The 12777-nt window shown below is 45.9% G+C and overlaps 1 protein-coding gene and 1 long non-coding RNA gene across 2 annotated transcripts; both read left to right on the top strand.

Annotated features, from left to right (window-relative positions):
* The first annotated feature begins 9832 nt into the window (after positions 1-9832).
* On the top strand, positions 9833-11064 carry LOC120706707 (putative methyltransferase DDB_G0268948). The gene is made up of 2 exons (XM_039991415.1): positions 9833-10082; positions 10194-11064. The coding sequence occupies exons 1-2, from the start codon at positions 9933-9935 to the stop codon at positions 10839-10841; spliced, it is 798 nt and encodes a 265-aa protein (XP_039847349.1). The 5' UTR covers positions 9833-9932; the 3' UTR covers positions 10842-11064.
* Positions 11065-11510: 446 nt separating this feature from the next.
* On the top strand, positions 11511-12424 carry LOC120706706. The gene is made up of 3 exons (XR_005688403.1): positions 11511-11965; positions 12065-12116; positions 12205-12424. It is a non-coding gene; the product is annotated as an uncharacterized LOC120706706 (long non-coding RNA).
* Positions 12425-12777: the final 353 nt, after the last annotated feature.

Raw genomic sequence — 12777 nt, 5'->3', positions numbered from 1 at the left:
GTGAATGGGTGGCTGGAGGAGGCGTAACGAAGGACCGGTTTGGGATGACCATAGTCGATTTTAAAAAGATTGGATATAAAGATGAACCATTCGTTCTAACCAAGGATGTGACACAAGTGTTCTATGTGAAGGACATGTCGAGCAAACCGAAGAAGAAGTCGGATAAGACGCCTGAAGCAGACAAGGCTGGAAATGAGCCGAAACGGCACATAGTTCTTCCCGGAAAAAGAAAAGTTGTTGGAATTGAGAATATTTCGGACAATTCGGAAGATTATGACCAGATTGATGACCTTCCTCCATTCTCAGTTGACGTTGACCCTAGCATCCTCTTATCCAAAGAGGACACACCTTACTTACGCCGTGATCACGCTCAAGGCACTTTCGTCAAAAGGAAGATTATCAATGTTCCAGTAGATAATGATAATGAGTAGTAGTTTTATATAAGTTATATATTGAATTCTCTCAATCAGTGATGTAATGTAACGCACCGCATCGTATTTATCTCAATTCTCGATACTATTTGTCCAATTATGATACAATATCATCTTCAGATAATATTATATTTTTGCATGGTATAAATATTATTTATGTTCACTAATTTTGCATTACTAGAAGCATTGAAACATAAAATTACAAATAAATAATCAAGTAATATACGAATTAATTACATCATTGTATAGGCTACTATTGAAAAGTTTTTTGAATATTTTTGCATGGATCAAAATGAAATATTTTCAATTTATAACGAATAACAGAAACATATACACATATAAACCCTATAAGCTACACATAATTGATAATGGTTTCATATTCGTATATTTACTTCAAAACGAAATGTTTTCAATTTATTGTGTTGATATAATTAATAATATGCTAAAAAATTAAGATATATTTTTTCTATATTATTCTAATTTTTAAGCCTATTACGAATAAATTAATCAATATTAAAAGTTTATTGTAAAAGGGAATTGATAGGGCAAATTTTTTGTTCCCGCCAGATGGAACACGTTAGTGCCGGCTGGTAAAACCAGCCGGTACTAACTTTTCACGTTAGTACCGGCTGGTTTTACCAGCCGGCACTAACCTGTACTGCTGACGTCATCGAGGGCACATTAGTGCCGGCTGATTAGTCCAGCCGGCACTAACCTTACCACCGCGCCCAACTATTCCCCTTCCTTCTCTCCGACACCTCACCAATTTTAGATCGACGTCGTTCGGCCGGGTGTGCCCCTGCTCCCGCGCTCGCCCGCCTGCGCCGCCGCCACCGCCATCCCCGGCCGCACGTTGGTCCCCGACGGCCCTCGCCCCGCGAGCTCTGCCGCGCGTCGCGTCTTCCTCCTGCCCCGCGGTGCCGGACGCCTCATCGTCCTCGCGTCCCCCGCCGCGCCGGCGCCTCGTCCTCGGCGGCCGCCTCGACGCTCTGCCCTGGCCGCCGCCCGGCCCCGACCTCGCTCGTCCCTGGCCGGCCAGCTGCCCCCGCGCCGCCTCGGCTTCGCCGTCCTTGTGCCTGCGCCGCCCCTCGCCGCGCCCGGTCCGCGCTGCCGCCCCTCCTCATCCCGCTGGGTTAATTTTGTGGGTTGCTGGGTTAATTTCAGAGCAAATGCTAGCTTTCCATTTGACCATTTGCAGTTGATGGATCATCATTCCTCTGGCAATTATCACATCAATATTGATTGATATTAGAATTGCATAGTGATTGCATATCTCTGCAAAGGTTTCACAGGTATAACTAAATGTAATTGTGCTCAGTTGAAATTGTTAGTTTAGGATTCAGAGCATTTTTTTCCATACAGTAAAAAGATTTTCCTCATGGCAATCATGTTCACGTGTTCCATGGAGCTTAGTAACCTGTGAGCATTTACAACAAATCTTCCCTCATGGCTTGTTAGTATGAAGTTTAATATTGCTGGGTTAATTTTGTGGGTTGCTTGGTGTGATTTTGCATGCCGTGGTCTAAAATGTACTTACTGTATACCTATAAGCAATTTCATCAAATAGAAATATTTGAAATTACTGCCTAGGCGCCTCCGATAATCCACAAACCAGTACGAAGTAGGGCTGCTTTCTTGAATGTTCTATCTTTGGGGGGACTTCATCTTGTCAGTTGATTCTCTTAGCATCTTTCTTGTCCCTATTGATCTGCACCATTCACAAGGGCAGGAGCAGTATTTTTTAAGTGAAATACTTTCAAATCGGTTACCCATGCGCAGGGGAAGGAAGAACAGGTAGGCACTTCACTGAAAATGCTTAACCAAACATTCATTTCAAATTGGGTGCCCATACATAGGGAAAGGAAAACTAAGTAGGCAATTTTGAAATGCATAACCAAAAAAATTAGACAACTTGGAGAAAATGCATAACCAGATTGATGTTGTCGATCAGGATTTTTTTAAGTAAGTCCCCAGCAGGATAATTATTAGCAAGAGTGTATGATGATCTTATAATAATTGCATTAGGATCATTGATCTCTTATTTTATGAACTGTGTGGTTTCACCTGAAAAGAAACTTGGCTTCACATATCAAGCTGTCTAAAACATGTGTTTGTAAAGTTTGACATTTTTGTTCCTGCAGCTTGATACAATATAAAAAATAAAACCATACTTCTATTTCTGAAATTTAGCTTACTGAGATATGCAACTGGGATCCACGTTGAACAATCAGGCATGATTTATTCGCTTGACTTGTGCTTCTCAAGTTTTGCTTGCTATGTTCTGTTACCTCTGCACAAATCGTACTTGATTCTATCAATGAATGTTTGGTGTCAACAGAAGTTGCTCTGTATATAGACAACTGCCTCTAATATCATAAAAAATACCTACCTCTAAAACTTGTACAGCCATTTAAAATCATCTCATACCATCATATGTTAGTTGCTCTGTGATTTGTGCTCTGTTTTTTTACTAATTGAGCCAAGTAATTCAGCAGCAAGATACAATATTTTTACACTCTCACGGTTCATGTCTTTGGTAAATAATTGAGTAGCCATGAAATATTCTACACTCTCTTCTGATACAATATTTTTGCAAATATGTACATTTTATTGATACTAGAAAATACTTAATGTTTTTTTTATTGTTTCAGGTAGTGGATATGGATCCTACGGATGAGTTAATGCACGAGCTCATTCGTGGTAGTACTGGGCACATAGCTCCAGAGTTTAATGAGGACGAGAACGATGGCAACCAATTTTTAAACTTGCATTATCATGGCGACGAGGAGCAAGATATTAGTGGGGAGGAAGAAGAAAATGTCGAGGAAGCCGAGGTATAAAAGTTTAGTGATTCTTTCAGGCATCAGGATAAACGTTTTGTCAATATATATGTTAGGAGCAAGATATTGTTTGTGACACAAGCGGCCAGCTGCGAACTATTTGTGTTATGTTGCTAGCTTTGTTGATGATTTCAGTCCTTGTGTAAGCAGTCGTGCTCCAGCTAAAAATTCTTATGCATGTTTCAGTCAATAATTATCGATCTGGAACCCTTGCTTGCGGGTTATGAAGGTTACGCATATCTGCCGCGACGTCCACTAGTTGATAGCAACCCGCTTGATAAATTTGCGATTCTTTCAGGCATCAGGATCGACGAAGCATAAACGGAAACGTGGCTCCAAGAGGAAGATGGTAGGATGTACGACCATCACGGAGATCAATGAAGCAACCGGCGAGCCACTAGCCCCTGGTCAAATTAAGACAACATTTGTAAATCAATTGGGATATCCTGTTAGGGAAAGCGTCCCCATAAAGTACAAACTTTGGAAGAGAAATAAAGTCTCTGATCGACCTGAAGATATCGTGCCAGATTCAGAGAAAGATTTGTTATGGAAAGAGGTGTCGTTGCACTTCAAGTTTCCCCCAGGCAAAGATGACAAAGTAAAGGGATGGGCATTTAAGAAGATGGCAATTCAGTTCGGCTCGTTCAAAAAAAAATTGGTGGCAAACTTTGTCAACAAGGGCCTCACACCAGATTTTGATAAAGTCTGGAAGAAGCAACGAGAGTGGTGGAATGATTTCGTGAATTACAAGCACAGTGCTGACAGCATGGCAGCCTCGATTCAAGGCAAAATGAATGCTAGCAAAAAGACAAACTTCCATAGACTTGTGCCTGGAGGTTATAAGGTTGCTGTTCCGAAATGGGAAAAGATGGAAAATAATTTAATTGCAAAAGGAATCGTACCGCAGATCTTGAGTTGGCCCAAACGAGCAAGGTATTACTTCTATGCTCATGGAGGCACACTAGACCCCGACACTGGAATGTTTGTGACTAGCGACGTACTAAGAGAGGCTGCCCAAAGACTCGACGACGCAATGAGGCGTACAGAAGAAGGAACCTTCCAGCCTAACAGAGAGAATGACGAGCTGACTTACGCTCTTGGGAATGCGGAACACACTGGACGGACCCGAGGCGTGGGCGTAGTTCCATGGAAATATGGCTTTTCCGGAGATCTCGAAACCTACCGAAGCCGATGCAGAAGCAAGGTAGTAGTGGCAGAGAAGATCTGTAGCCTAGAAAACCGGATAATGTCACTTGAGGCAGCAGTTGGGCAACGCTCGGACCAACCTGCTGCCCATGTCGAGATCAGCCCCTCTTCTCAGCGTCGTAGTAGTGTTGCTTCCACAGAGCACCCTAATTTGGGTGCCGACAGGCCGAGGGACCCCATTGATGATATCACTATTAGGACCCAATGTGAGCTTCTGGTTCTTTATGGGAAAAAGCTCAAAGTTTGTGCTGAGGGTTATGCGGAAGTCCAAGAAGAAGGCGGGACAATACATTGCCAGCCGATTCCTGAAGGATTCGCCAGAGTGTTTGTTGACCGAATTATTGAAGAACGCTGGGAAGATTTGGACCTCCTGATCCCTATAGGTCCTGAAGAAACAGAACTACAACATGTCGTACACACATGGATCGCGTGGCCAAAGCGCGACATAAGATTGGTGCAAGCAGCCACAGATTCCGCTCGGTGCTCAAGGCAAAGATCACCAACGCCAGCTGACAGGAATCCTAGTGTTGGCCCACCTTCTCCACCGCCTGCACGGGACCCCAGCATGGATCCGCCATCACCAGCCGCACAGGATCCGCCATCACCAGCCGCACAAAGCGAGCCAATTCCGGCATCATCACCAGCCGCACAACAGAATCAGAGTCAGCGACAGAAGTCATACACGGTACCTTCGATCCAACCATCTCATAAGCAGCAAAGAAAGAAGAAAGCGAAGGCTCCAGAAGAGGAAGAGGCAGAAGAATCGTTTCAAACCTTCTTGCTGAAGCGCAAGCTACTGAGGGAGGCTGCGAACAAGAAGCCAGAAATAGATCCGGGTGCAAAGGCACACTTTATTAAACACTTCATTAAAGATCCCACCAAGGAGAAAGAAAGGGAGTCGGATTATGATCGTCAGATCAGAAAGTGCTACAGCAACCCCAAGAATCGGCGGCTTAATGCAAAGACCGTTCCCCAGCTCGGAGAGCAGTCCAAACAATCGATCCCTCCGTTGATAGTGCCGCGTGAAGATGTCCCGATGAATCAAGAGATCCGTTGACCATGGCTGGGATGATATTGCAAACTGATCTAACAAGGGCTCAATTGCTTGGGGAGGCCCTACAGAATGCACGCGGCAAGAAAAAGTTTGTACTTGGTGAACCTTTGATATGTCCAGAGTTGCTACCATTCCTACCAACGAGAATGGCCGAGTTACACAAATTGTATGCCGTGCAATCTAAAGCTAATCAATTAGAGATGTTCCCAGCTCGGATTAAAGATGAGCATTTCTGGCGGAGGGAGATGATGTATATATCGAGTTTGCAGCATTTTACGATTTATACCATCAAGATGCCCTTCACAAGTGCCTCGTCAGTGTATGGTGCATGTAAGTATTGTCTCTCGTTTCATTATTTTAGTCTTGTGTGTTGACTGATCCCTGTTTTTCTTGTGTCATGTAGGTCAAAAATTCAAATTTGCCGAAAGAAGAACTTCCATAACGTCGGGTTCTTCGACCCCGATATTATACACGAGAAATCGCTAGCGCTAAATCCTGGAGACATAGTCAATGTTATATACAGGGGGTTGCGTAAAAATAGCATGTGTCCCTTCATTCTCTTGCCATACAACCATCAGTGAGTCGTTCTTTGTTAGACTTTTTTTTCAATCCCTTCGTATTAATAATACTATTTAATAACTATTATAATCAACATTAATTGGTTATGCGTATGTATATGCACAGCTTTCATTTGATATTGCTTTGTATTCGGATTGAGGAGCACAAGGTCTTGGTGTACGACTCGTTAAGGCAAGATAAATCAAAGTACCAAGATATCATCGAGGTGGTAAATACTGCATGGAGTCGCTACCTCCACAAACACATAGGCTTGCCCATAGGTGAAATCGAGCCTCTTCATTGGGTGACTGATTTTCCGGTATGAATATACTCTCGCTACTAATGTCATTCGCAATAAACATCAGAAAAATTCTATATCGTAACCCACATTTGTCCATAGTGTTGGAGACAGGGCCAAGGAAACAACTTATGTGGATACTACGTATGCGAGTGGATCAACTCTTTTGCAAGTGAAAAAGGGCAAATGACAGTGGAGGCATTCAATGTACGTGAGCACAATCACATCTGCTCATTATTTTAATTTATTATTTTTTATTCTCATGTTTTTATCGAAAAATGTGACAGCGTTGGTGGATGAAAGAAGAACTCATTGAAATCGCTCGGATCAGGGCAATTCAAGAAGCTATATGCGGATTTCTACTCGATGAAGTCATAAATCCTAAGGGCGAATTTCATGGCGATCTCCGTCTAAGCGTCGCCCAAGAAGATCCGACGACGAGGAAGCTGATACGTTATTATAGTTGATGTGCGCAATAATTTGTAACATCTCATGTACTGTGGAACTCCTAAGTGTTCCATACATGACATATATATATATATAATATTAGTGTAATATGCTGTTCTAATAATACTGTGCAATGCAAAGAGTACGACTATGTAGTCACATACGCTAGAAATACGCATAGCCATACGTATAAAAATGAAAAGAAAAGAAATATAAAGAAGAAAAAACATTTAGTGCCGGATAGTTATATCAGCCGGCACTAACCTTGCTGTCAGAACTCGGGCGGGGGCGGGCACGTTAGTGCCGGCTGGTATTACGGACCGGCACTAACATACGCACGTTAGTGCCGGTCAGAGTAGCCGGCACTAACGTCTGTCACGTTAGTGCCGGCCATAGGGACCGGCACTAAGCCGTCCTGTGACCGGCACTAATGTGCCGTTCTCCAACAGTGGAGGAGGAAGGATAGTAGTGTGCAGAGAGGAGGGAGCCGGTTCTTGAGCTTGTGCTTGAGGCGGAGTAGTAGGCAAAGGCGTTTGAGAGGAAGAAGCTTCAAGCTCTCCTTCGTTGTCAGGCTCAGGGATGCGCTTCTCCTCCTGCTTCAAGCTCAATCGGTACTTCTGCAACGCGTGAGAAGACGTTAGAAAAAAAAAAGGATAATGTATGCAGTCCATACTTAACTTTTTTAGCTTAGTCTGCTTAAGAGGGTTTAATTTGTAGTCACCTGAAGGTGGCTCGCGACATTCTCTCTGGTAATTCCATCAACGTTCATCAAGGCCAAGATTTTCTTGGGCACAGCATCTCTAGACACTGCAAGCAGCAGGAGGAAATGGACGGAATTAGATTAGCTTAATTCTTCAGAGTCCTAACGCATCAGGAGAGATAGCGTGCTACCTTCCCCGAGGATGTTGTACGCTTTCAGAAACATGTCGTGCAGCTCCTCAGACCACACGACCCTCGCCTTCCCGCGCTGCTGCTGGCCGTCGCCGGCCGCCAGCTGCTGACCGTCGCCGGAGCCGGTGCCGTCGCCGCCGCTGGGCGGCGAGGGAGTCGCGGGCCCGGCAGGCGCGCTGGAGGACGCGACCTTCTTCTTCCGCTTCGCGGGCTTGCTCTGCGCGGCCTCCTCCATGGACGACGACGGCGGCTGCGGCGGCGGCCTGGGCTTCTTCCGCTTCCTGGGCTTGCTCTGCGCGGCCGCCTCCACAGCGGAGCCGCCGCTGCCGTCACCGCCGGTCGCCTCCGGCGGCCTGGCAGGGGCGTGCGGTGTCATGGAAGATGGTCATTCAGATACGCTTGGAGTGTAGCGATCGATCGAATGGGCACGATCCGTCGCACGGATCCCTGAGCGTCATGGGTTATATAGCGCGGCGGTTGGCGAGTCGGTTAAGAGAAAAAAAAAATCTATCTCCATCACGACTACTCACGCTGGAGCGTTTTCCCACTTTATCTGTAAAGGAATATTCTTAACCGGAAACGGTAGGAACTCCTGGATATACAGGCTGGCGTGCATGCGGCCAGGTTAGATTTGGGGTACACGGCGCGATCGGTTCTTGTGTCGGGGGGATCGGCTCGTCGTCGGCTATTAGGGCTGATCCATAGTTTGTTTGCGGGCCCATTAAGCAGAAAAAAAAACAGAGTAAGCAAACGGGACTCTCTGTTTGTTTCAAATTATTAGTCGTTTTGGTATTTTTAGAAGCGCAGTCTTTATTATGCACATAGATATCTGAACTGGAGTTCCTTCACTATTTTTTTCACATAAGATGGATATGTACATAGGATTTACAAGGCTTTATTATACCAAAAAGAAAAGAAAAGAAACAACTATGAGAGACAACTTAGGTAAATTTTAATTTTATCAGCAATAAGTGGTTTGCCCCATGGGTCACCAACTGTAGTTCTCTCACGAAAGTGGATCGCAGATAATTACTAAGTTAATTTCCAAAATTGTAGAATTGATGAAAAAACTACAATAATACATATTATTTTTTAGAACAGGAAATTATGAAAAATGTCACAATGCAATTTGATTTTTAAATTTTAACTACAACTGGGATTAAAATAAAGAGGTAATAAATATGTAATAGAGAAATTTTGCTATAGGAAACTGTGTCATGCGTGCCATGGGCTAATAATACTGCTAAAAAAGTAGCTGCGTCCGAAGTTGCGGATGGAATGCGATCCTGGCTCGTCTGGGTCCGCCGCCGGTCCCGCAACACTGTCAAAGTGTTGACTCCCACTCCCACTCATTTTCTTGCTTTTTTTTTTCTGCTTACCCAATTGACGTGGCCTCTGCTTGTTACCTTGGCCGGCCACTGCCAAAGTGTCCATGTCATCGATCGGATGAACGTCTCGTGATTCTTCTAATCTTCTTGTTCGAATTCTTCTTCTCCGCCACCCGCACGGGTGCGTTTTTTTAGCACGTTCCTCCTTTGTAAGTGGTAACAATCAATTGATGGGCGCGTTTAGTTCCCAAAAATTTTCACCCAAAAATTTTCACCTCCCCTTTAAATACATGTATGAAGCACTAAATGTAATTAAATAACAAAACTAATTACACAGTTTGGATGTACATGACGAGACGAATCTTTTAAGCCTAATTAGTGCATGATTAGCAATAAGTGCTACAGTAACCCACATGTGCTAATGACGCGGTCAAAGGCCTCAAAAGATTCGTCTCGTGGTTTCCAAGTGAGTTCTGAAATTAGTTTTTTAATTAGTGTCCAAAAAATCCTCCCGACATCCGGTCAAAGTGTTGATTTGACATCCAAAAATTTTTGGATGCGAAACTAAACGCGGTAGCTGGCTTGGGAAGGAAGTCTGCAACTCCTCCGTGGTCGCTATCCAATCTACGTACCCGGCGCCAGAAAGAGCCTCCCCCTCCGGCCGGCGCAGGTCGAGCACGAGACGAAACGCTCCCCGGCCTGCGCGCAGCTGCCAGGAAACAGCCGCCCACGGCCGACGTCGCTGTCGGCGCTGCACTACAAGTAGGCGCGCGCATTCCTCATCGTCGCTGCAACCCGAGTAGCAGCTTTACTTGGCTCCAAGAAGCTAGAGATATTCAGATTGTGAGAGAAATTACTGAGCAAGAGCCGATCGAGGCGATGGCGAACCTGTTCCTGAAGCAGGCGAAGCAGTACGTGGCGACGCGACCGACCTACCCGCCGGAGCTCTTCGACTTCATCGCCTCCAAGACGCCCCGCCGCGACCTCGCCTGGGACGTCGGCACCGGCAACGGCCAGGCCGCAGCATCGGTCAGTCTCAGCCAGCGCTGCGCTTCCGATCAATTCAGTTTATGATTATTTGCTGCTGCTACTTTTCTTTTTTTTCTTTTTAAAAGACCAATTGGCTACTTCTTGTTACAGCTGGCGAAGCTGTACAAGGCCGTGGTGGGCACGGACACGAGCGCGCAGCAGCTCGCCTACGCGGCGGCGCTCCCCAACGTGCGCTACGTGCACACCCCGGCGGACCTGCCGCTCGCCGGGATCCACGCCGCCGTCGCGGCGCCGGCCTCCGTCGACCTCATCTCCGTGGCGCAGGCCTTCCACTGGCTCGACCTCCCGCGCTTCTACGCGCAGGCCCGCTCCGTGCTGCGCCCCGGCCAAGGGGTGCTCGCCGCCTGGTGCTACACCGAGCCGCGCGTCGCCGGCGCCGCCGCCGTCGACGCCGCGTTCTGGCGCCTCTACCGCCGCTCGGCGCCGCACTGGGCGCCCAACCGCCGGATGGTCAACGACGAGTACCGCGGCGCCGACTTCCCCTTCCACCCCGTCGACGGCGAGGCGCACACGGGGCCCTTCGAGTTCGCCACGGAGCGCCGGATGGACCTGGACGACTACCTCACGTACATCACGTCGTGGTCGGCGTACCAGACGGCCAAGGACAGCGGCGTCGAGCTGCTCGACGAGGCGACGGTGCGCGAGTTCGAGGCCGCGTGGGGCGGAGATCGGAAGGAGGTGAAGACGGTGACGTACCCAATCTTCCTCAGGATCGGCAAGGTGAGGGCCGAAGAATGAGATACAACAAACAAGTTGACGATGATGGGTACAATAAAATCGGACGAGGCGACTGCTAGGAATTTTTTGTGTACTGATAACCTTTCTATAGAAAGAGAAAGGTTTCTTTTTTATTGACTGTTGTATAAATTTTTGGTTCAGAATGTATTTGAAATTGTAATGCAGTTTTTTGTAGTTCACTTTTTTATTGGGTGAATTAAAGATTGTTATTGTCAGAGTGTAACTTTCACTGCATGCGGTGAGTATGTGACCACATAGTAACCAAACTAATATTGTTTGGCATAGCTTCAGCTTCTTTTAAAATAGTTGGTGAAACAGCTTCTCTGGTGAAACTGGAGCTGTTTTGAAAAATATTTGACGAAAAAGCTTATTCCTGGTGAAGTTAGGTGAAGCCACTAGTGGAAGCACATAGATGGTTTAAAGCTTGAAGCTAGTCCAAAAAAAACCACTAGATATAACTTTATGTGAAGCTGTCTGTAAAGTTATGCCAAACGAGGGCCTAACTAGCTAGCTAGTATAAATTTTAGGGTCTTCCCTGTCGGCTTAGCCTGCCTGACACGAATTTTCACCGGTTTCAATGTCGGTTTGAGGCAAACCGTGAAGAAAAACAAAGAGCGGACATGAGTTTTTTTTCCTTCCAGATTTGCTCCTTTTAAGTTGACTGAAATCTTGCTTTGGTGTAAGTCACCCACGTGGACCGTTGGATGTGGCATCCATGGCTGAGATTGTTTGATGTGCAATTCGGATATCGGGCCCGCCTGTGACCCATTATCTTTTGTTAACGGGTCCACAACTGACTGAAACCTGTTAACATGCCCGCAGCTATCTGAAACATGTTTGGCTGTCAGCTTCAGGTGGAGCGTTCCCCATTTTTTGCCCGTTGGTTGAATATGAGGCGGAGAGAGCGGCGACGAGGCCGGAGCTTCTCGACGGGGCGGAGAGAGCGGCGATGAGGCCGGGCTGTCTCGTCGGATCGGAAAGATCGGCGACGAGGTCGGGCCGTCTCGTCGGGGCGGAGACATCGGCGACAGTGGCGAATTGACGAATCGGTAGTGACCGGCGGCGAATCAGTGGGTTCTTCGGCGGCAAGACCTGGTTCTGGCCTTGCTTCCCTTCGCATCGAGGTACTTGTCTCCCCTGTTGGCTACTGCATGTTGTTCTAGGGTTTTAATTTTTGTGCGAGCCTGCGAGGGGATTCCAATTAATGTTGTTTTTGGATCTAGCTGATCAAATCATTGTTCTCGCAAGCCTAATTCATCTGTCCCTAGCTTGAAGGTACCATGTCCGCACACCATCCTCATTTTTCTATGATGTTTTTTCGTCCCCTTTTTATCTGATGAACTGTGGGTTTTGTTCTGTGTAGGTATTTGTAGTGGTTCTGCAGGGTCCTGCAGGTTCACTGCAGGGGCGTATAGTCTCACATTGCTACCTCTCCAGAACTCTTTCAACCCACTTAATTAGCCTCTTGGTGTTTTTAGTGTTATCTTTGTCGTGAATGTTTCTGAATAGCTTAAATATTGAGAAGTCAATTACATGTTTAATTAGTTCCCATTTCCTGCGCATTGGTTTATGATGAATCTCCAGTTTTTAAGTAAATAATTTTAGAGAAGCATTATTGTTGACCAAATTTTTAGAATTTCAATTTTCAACTTGAAAATAGATTCCATTGTTCTTTGCCAAATTTCTGGAGCATTGACTTGTTACTATTTTCTGGAGGCAGTGCCACTTGCATTTGTGATAGCTATGCTATTTAAAGTTGCCTCACACTACTCCTTGCAACGGCTTTATGCATGTTCCAGCATTTTCCTTTTGTGATGCAAACTTCTATTTTACCCATTTACTATAGTTTACAGCTGCGGTGTAAGCATTTTGGCCGTTTGCTGCTTAACAGAAGTGACAACTGCAAAATATCTGCATGACTACATGTGTATTTGCT

The sequence above is a fragment of the Panicum virgatum genome, chromosome 5K (genome assembly GCF_016808335.1).
Source record: "Panicum virgatum strain AP13 chromosome 5K, P.virgatum_v5, whole genome shotgun sequence".
NCBI lineage: Eukaryota > Viridiplantae > Streptophyta > Magnoliopsida > Poales > Poaceae > Panicum > Panicum virgatum.
Note: the sequence above shows the minus strand (reverse complement) of the source record. Positions and strands in the feature narration are given on the sequence as shown.

Bases quoted from the DNA above. Each gene is read 5' to 3' on its own strand.
- LOC120706707 (XM_039991415.1), top strand. From the start codon at position 9,933: ATGGCGAACCTGTTCCTGAAGCAGGCGAAGCAGTACGTGGCGACGCGA. The intron at 10,083-10,193 runs GTCAGTCTCAGC...TTCTTGTTACAG, and splicing joins ACGGCCAGGCCGCAGCATCG to CTGGCGAAGCTGTACAAGGC.